Source organism: Cebidichthys violaceus, unplaced genomic scaffold (assembly GCF_023349555.1).
Source record: "Cebidichthys violaceus isolate CVI_PGR_0920_01 unplaced genomic scaffold, fCebVio1.0.p SCAF_29, whole genome shotgun sequence".
Lineage (NCBI taxonomy): Eukaryota > Metazoa > Chordata > Actinopteri > Perciformes > Stichaeidae > Cebidichthys > Cebidichthys violaceus.
Genome location: NW_027176472.1, coordinates 2,196,852 through 2,204,351, shown reverse-complemented (window position 1 = coordinate 2,204,351; position 7,500 = coordinate 2,196,852). Strand labels below are relative to the sequence as shown.

The window sequence follows — 7,500 nt, the reverse complement described above, 5'->3', positions numbered from 1 at the left end:
GCCCCGGGCCCCGCGGAGGGCATGGACATCAGCTAGATGTGGTTTTTAGACATTTAAAAAAAACCTTTTGTAGTTTGGGCTGTAAGTTTGAATTTACCCTTTGGCTAAAAATGCAGATAAAGCTGCAGCGTGAAGCTTTTATGGGGCTTTAGTCTGCCAGGTTCCTACAGAAGCCCAGAAGGGACAAAAACCCACTAAATCCTACACACTGTCCCTTTAAGGACTTCCCGGTCTGAACTGGGTTTAGTTTAGTTCACATGAAATAAAGTGGGAGGAGCAACACTTTGAATTCGTCTCAGAGCAGTTTGTGTCTCTTATCTGTTCAGCTTTCATTAACTCATAAAATCTTTCCATCTGATTACAACATGAACACAAACATCTTCATCTTTACTCAGGAAGTAGACGTGGGCGGTGAGTTTAAACCACACATTGGTGTGGTTAAAAACTGCGTTTTTCCACTTAGATGCTGATTTGTAACATTGATACTGTGAAGTTTTGAAAAAGCCCCCAGTTTGTAAAATTAAAGTAACAATAATTAAATATATTTGAGTAAAGACGTTGGATTAAACACATCTTTATTACATTTGACATTTTTATATATTTACATATCTTTTATATTATGCTTTTGTTTTTTTCTGTTGATGAGCATTTTCTAAATAATAATGAAATAATACTAATTGACATGTTTAGCATTGAGGGAAAGTTATACAAATAAAACGCTGAATTCACACAGCAAACAATGTACCAACAGGTGTAATAACACACATAAGCAATATGATAAGTGAAAAAATATGTTTTTATTTATTTAAAAATATGGGATCAAACAAGAAAATACTTTTTAACAAATTTATCTCCAAAACCCAGTTTTCAACATCAATCAATTCTTGCAGTATGATTACATTATTATAAAATATAACAAGTAGGAAGTTAGAGCAAAGTGTCATCAGCAAAGAAATGAAGAAGATGTTTCTGAGAGAAGAGGAAGATCAACAGACCACAAATGTTATTTTTGTTGAAGTATTCTGGTTATGATCAGAGTTTGGGAGTTTTCTGTTTGTTTGTTTGTTTGTTTAAACATCCAAACTTTCTCAGATTTGAGGAGATGAATCAAATCTGTACTTAACATAATTTAACAGAATTTTGATAAATGTAATTTTTTAAAATATACTTGCATCAGTATAAGCATCATTTGAATGTTGGTCATCCTCTGAGTTATGATGAAGTAGAAGAATAAGGTACGAAGGAGAAAATATAAATAAAGTAAAGTACAAGTACTTAGTTTCAATGGTGGAACTTAAGTACAATTTTTGAGTATTAAATTGTTTTTAAAACTTTATTTACACAGTGGTGGTTAACGTTAAAACTTTATTTACACTGTGATGGTTACCATTCAAACTTTATTTACACTGTGGTGGTTAACGATAAACTGTGGAATACATAAATGAATACATTTTTGTGAACGTGATAACTTCCTCATGGCCTCGGTGGCTTGTTGACTGTGGAGTAGAGAGGATCCTCCTTCACAGTCGAGTATTCACAGACGGAGTATGAAGGTCTGATGATCGGAGCCTCAACACCAGCGTCACCGGAGCTCCTTTGAAAGTTGACAGTAGAGTAATGCAGCGGAACAGAGGGGTTTGTGGGAAAGTTGACGTTGACATAAATGTTGTTCATTTCCTGTCCTGAGTCTGGGTTCTGAGGCCGCTCCTGTATCTCTTCATAGATGTATTCCTTCATAGAAGTAAAAATACAGTTAATACAGCACTGACCGTACATATGCATAAATACATTGTACCATTCATATTTAATTAATAACTAATTCATAATTAATTAAAAAACCCTCCCATATAAACTGTATCATATGCGTCATATAATAACATATTTGTTGTTGTAGCTCCTCAACAGCGGGTTTAGAACCAGGTGAAAGTATAATAATATATGTGATGTTTGTATATTATTTATCCTTTTGGCTCTTATTTATTTTGCCAACTCATTTTGCCAACATATTTATTCTGTGAATCTAAATCCTAAAACTTCTTTGTTTTGTACTTGAATGTCTGCCATCGTTCGGTTCAGAGCAATTAAACTATTGGTGAGATATGAAGTTACAGCGATACAGAACAATCACACACACACACACACACACACACACACACACACACACACACACACACAGATTTATACACTGACCTCTTCGATGCGCTGCACTGCTGCTTTTCTTTTGTTCTTTGAATATCCTGCAGGAACATCAAAACATACATGAATGAGCGCAGAAGGTAAATTCATTTCAATCCTTTTTTTTAATTGATTAACAACCTGCTGTCCTGCAGTTGATTTAGTTTTCTAGTCTGGTTTCATTGAGTAGGACTTAACTACGGCTGTTTATGAGCAAAGATGAAAGCTAGAAAACAAAATCAACTGCAGGACACAGATCTAGTTTGTCTCCTCTGGAGATGTCGTGAATGTGGTTTTTATTTTCTTGTAACGTCTTACGTCTGTAGATATGAATCAAAATGTGCAGAAGCAGCAGCAGCAGCAGAACGACCACACAGACAATCAGAATCAAGACGACCGGAGGGCTTCCTGCAGGATGACCTTTGAGAGAGAGAAAAACCTTCAGCTGGAACTTGTTCACACAGGAAGATCAAACACGCATTTATTAAATCACCGTCATAAGATATGATATAGATTAAGATGTACTGAAGCCATCCTCTCACGCTTGGCTGCATCAGTTACTCCTCAGGCTCAGATACTAAATGAAATACGCTCACCTACAGTCACGATGTATTTGAGGAAGAACGTGTTGCCGAGTGTTTTGTCGGTGCTTTCTGCTCCACACCAGTATGTCCCGGTGTCCTCCATGGTTACGTCTCTCACTGTTATGGCGATGACTTTCTTCTTCTTGTTGTCCTTCATGGTAAACCTGTTGTTGCTGCTGCTCTGTGTGGTGTTTGCCAGATGTTCACACAGAGATGGATCTTCTCCCTTACAGATGAATTTTGTGTTTGTGTTTTCTTCGTATAGACAGTAGTATATGAGGTTCTCTCCAATCACCGGAAACTTCTTGAAGATCGTAATATCTGTAGACGGACAGCAGGTGTGTTTAAGTACACAATCACTATATATGTGAGTAAATCAAACGATTCAGATGTGAGCTCCTCACTTTCAACCTCCAGTCGTATTCTTCTGAGAGAAGCTCGGTTCTTTCCGTCCTCGTCTTCCAGTCCACACCAGTAGACGCCGGCGTGCTGTGAGGACACATTGCTGATGGATATGTTGAAGCCGCGTCTGGTTTCTGTGAACGTGAACGTCCCGTTTGACGTCTGAGGAGACTTTAAAATGTCCTCACAGGTTGAACCGTTGTCTTTGCAGAAGAACTTGACTCTGGAGTTGCATCTTCTGCAGTCACAGGAGATGGTGGTCCTAGCTGTTCTGTACGCAGTCAGATTAAAATCTGTCTGGCAGTCATCTGAAAATAATAAATAAAAGTGAGTAGACTTCATCTCTAAATCAGTCAGTGTGGCTCAACATTGAAAAATAAAACAACATGTAAAAAAAACAACATAAACATATTAGAGTATAAATTAGAAAATTATACCAAACTATAAACTTCTGATTATGTTTTATGATTAAATCTATTAACAACAGTCTTTAGCTTGATGTGTTTCCTCAAAATATGGTTTATGAAAATATAATTATGCAGTAATAATAGTAATAACTAATAACCCTAACACAACACAAATGTTGTTACATTTTCTTAATAAAAACGTTTGACCAAGTTTTATTGGGATCTCTTACCAATTTCCAATGTCAGTTTGTTTTGGGGGGATTTTTGGTCAAATGTACAGCTATAAATCCTCACCTTTGATGGTCTCCTTGTGTGTGCTGTTTGTGTCATAGGACAGAGAATGCCTGCATTGGTTTCCAACATTCATCTCACTTTCTTTGGGGTTTCGTAGTCCGGATCCTCCCAGAGAACAAGCTGCAGATTAAAAAAAAACACCTTAAAAATGATTTAAACTCTGCAGACTGTAAACGTCTCACCACAGAGAGAATCACCGTGTCGTATCTTCACATTATCTTCATATTATCTTCATATTATCTTCATATTACTCCAGTAATGAAATTAATCCAAATCAGAACCACTTTCACTTCAATACTTCAATAAAGTTCTGATTCCAGTTCAGGGAATCAGATTTTATTTGACAAACAGAGATTAAATTAATCAGCAATCCTTTTGAATTTGAGGTCCAGTATTTTTTTTATGATTTATCTTTCTTCATCAAGAAATAGCGTCTATTATTTTATTTTGGGTTATTATTTATATTAATCTGGAATTTATAAAAAACAGTCTTTGGTTTTAGAGTAATCGTTAGGTGCTGCTCTAGAGATAAGAGAGAGTGAATGTTGAGGTTTACATTCATTTATTAATTCAATTCATTTAAATTCAAGTTAAAATAAAATTAAATCTGAAAGTACGCTGAGCCTTCAACAAGCCACTACATCTTATTTGTCTGCCACTTCTGAAGAATATATATATATATATATATATATATATATATATATATATATAGTATATATACGCTGAGTCAGTAGAAATATGAAGAATATCATGTTACCTTAAACCTTGACTATTAACCTCCATGACATCCTGTAAATCTCTCATAATTATCAGTAGATGGTGAAACAGATTCTATGAGTGATATCCAGACTTTCTCTTACATTCATATTCACATAAATAAGACAGCAGTTATAGAAACTCTATTTAAATGAGTACTTAATGAAGCTGACGACCACACCGCAGGATGTATTGAAGCTGGTTATTTATACCGATCGATCACATCAGTTTTACCTGTAGTCAGAGAGAGGACGAGCAGGAGAAAGGTCCTCATGGTGGCAATCTTGGAGGCTGAAATCCTCAGTGAGACTTCAATCTGTTTCTCTGAGTCCTTTTTCTGTTTCTGTCACTTCCTCTTTTCACCTTCAGCGTCTGCATAGACGTGTTTCCTGAGATAAGGTGTCATGTCGCCCCCTTTCACCTGCCCCCTTCTTCCTTCTGTCGAGTTTTCTCTTCTTCCTTCTGTCGAGTTTTTGTATAATTACAGCATCAACCCGATGGATCTATCTCGCTGTCAATCAAACACATTAATAGTCCTGCTGGTCATGAACAAAATCAACTTGTTCAACTGTAGCAATCCAAGCAACATTAGAGTTGCTCTGTTCCATTCTGATTAATGATAATAATGTTAAAGGAGGTGTTCATTATTTTTGCTGGTGGAGAAACGTTCCTTCCTTCACTGGTGGAAGAAAAATGGATGTGATATCTGGAATGTATTTTTTTATATTTGAAAACCCCTAAAAGCACGAAGGTAATTAAAAACCTACAGTAGGCTGAGCCTGTTATCAGCTAATGTGTAATTAAAAATAAACTTATTTTACTTCTGTAGCTTTTTGATTTAACTACAGCTGTTGCTAGGAGTTTCTTTTTATTTGCTTTTTCCTAAAATATTGTAACATTTGTTGTTTTTTATGTGTCTTCATTTGTTCATTGTTTTTATGTGCCAACTATTTTGTATTGTTTGTTGCTGTCAGTGAAACATGTTGTGATTATTGTTTTGTGCGATGTGAACACATACAATGTGTTGAATGAGTTTTAGGAAGAAGATGACACTTGATGCAAATATTAAAACCTTGTTTAATAATATCACTATAACATGTTGTTTTTGGGTAAATCGAGTACAGAATGAAAGGAAGGGTTCTCGTGTTGCATCACACAGGGTTAAATCAGCAGGTATAAATCCTGTGAACGTGAACAATGTCATGAATCCTGAAGTCTGATTTAACTTATTAAATCCCATAAAAAAAGAAGAAGAAACGGTGTGGATTTGTCTCAGAGCTGCTGTGGGTTGTTGACAGTAGAGTAGAAAGGGTCTTCAGGAAGTCCGGACGGATGATTGACAGTTAAAGGGTCTTCAGGAAGTCCGGATGGATGATTGACAGTTAAAGGGTCTTCAGGAAGTCCGGATGGATGATTGGCAGTAGAGTAGAAAGGGTCTTCAGGAAGTCCGGATGGATGATTGACAGTTGAGTAGGCGGGACATGGATCGCTGTCCGTCACCGTAGAATACGTGTCACCGGCAGCTTCACCGGGGGCGTTGGGGAAGTTGGCGGTGGAGTAACACGGCGAGGCGGAGGAGTTCGTGGGAGCGGTGGCAGTGACGTAGATGGTTTGAAGAGCAGTTCCTGAGCCGGGCTTCTGGGGGCGCTCTTGTATCTCCTCGTAGGCTCGATCCTTCCAGAGCAGAAGGAGGAACACAGGATGAATAGTCTGCAGTCCTTTTAATGAGCACTAGTTCCAGCATGCTAACATTAGCATTCAGCTCTAAAACAGATGACCTCACCATTGTGCATCTGTAGAAATGAGACTTTGCTGTTCTGTGATTGGACGTCAGTACAGATGTTTTGTTATTTATTATTAAAGGCTACAAAACTGCTTTCAGGCCTTTTTTCAGACACAATAATTAACACTGCTGACTTCAAACATCTGATAAAGTGATGGCTTTCATTCAGGTGACTGTTGTTCCTGACAGCTCTGTCGTCATCGGGAGCTTGTTGCCCTGCTAGCATTAGCATTAGCATTTAGTGTATATAGCCTCACAGAGCTGCTAGCACGGCTGTAGGCTCTAAGGCTACATCCACATTATATGTGGTCGTTTTAAAACATTATTTTTGAACTAATCTCCGTCCATACTAATATGACATGACCTCTCAGGTACACACGTTTAAACAGGAAGCAGATTGTCATCTCAACAGCAAACCACCTCCCCTCTCGTCCACCATTAGTCGTCTTTTTGGATATTGTACGTACGTCACGTTGCTCTGACTGTTGCTTACTCACATGGATGCTTTTAATTCATGTGTCCACCACAATAAAGATACTAAATGACTTTCCATTGACATTAAAAAACAGATTTCATGTCCCTGTACAGGAAACCAAGAGAAGCATTTTGTGACTATAATCAATCTATACAGTAGATGAACATTTCATCTTAAATATGCAACTCTGAGGCCTCGATATCGTCCATGTATAAGTCCATTGTTGTTCGTTACCCCCACACACAACCATTCACACTCGTATGTCCACTCACCTCGTTGTTCTGATCTCCGTTTATTGTGTTGTTTGAACGCCGAAATCCTGTAAATATAGAAAATGTAAGAAAAGGAAGTTGATTCATGTCACCACACACATCTGTCTGATTCACAACCAGCTGCTGTACGTCTGAGTACTGACACAGAAAACACCTGACGATGATTGTATTCATGACCTGACCATTGTGTCTCCCTAGAAATGAGCAAAATACTGACAGCTAGACAACACATCAGTTTACGGACACGAAGAACAACATTTTATCTATTCATTATTTAGGAATCACTGGTTTCCAGCTTTACCTACTTCCTGTCTGTGAGCGTTTAAATAAATGTCTTACGTTTGTAGAAAAG

At 37.5% G+C, this 7,500-nt stretch overlaps 2 protein-coding genes across 2 annotated transcripts in view; one reads left to right on the top strand and one right to left on the bottom strand.

Moving 5' to 3' along the window:
* The window catches only part of cand2 (cullin-associated and neddylation-dissociated 2 (putative)), a 12,474-nt gene extending 12,185 nt beyond the window's left edge, over positions 1–289 (top strand). Inside the window, exon 24 of the mRNA XM_068722274.1 lies at positions 1–289. This exon is cut by the window's left edge and continues 195 nt beyond it. Within this exon, the coding sequence (XP_068578375.1) occupies positions 1–36 (36 nt within the window). The 3' untranslated portion in view covers positions 37–289.
* Positions 290–5,675: 5,386 nt separating this feature from the next.
* The window catches only part of LOC137880702 (uncharacterized), a 4,996-nt gene continuing 3,171 nt past the window's right edge, over positions 5,676–7,500 (bottom strand). Inside the window, exons 5-7 of the mRNA XM_068722210.1 lie at positions 7,488–7,500; positions 7,149–7,195; positions 5,676–6,292 (exon numbers count right to left, since the gene is read on the bottom strand). The exon at positions 7,488–7,500 is cut by the window's right edge and continues 74 nt beyond it. Coding sequence (XP_068578311.1) covers positions 5,891–6,292; positions 7,149–7,195; positions 7,488–7,500 — 462 coding nt within the window. The 3' untranslated portion in view covers positions 5,676–5,890. The remainder of the gene's footprint in view (positions 6,293–7,148; positions 7,196–7,487) is intronic.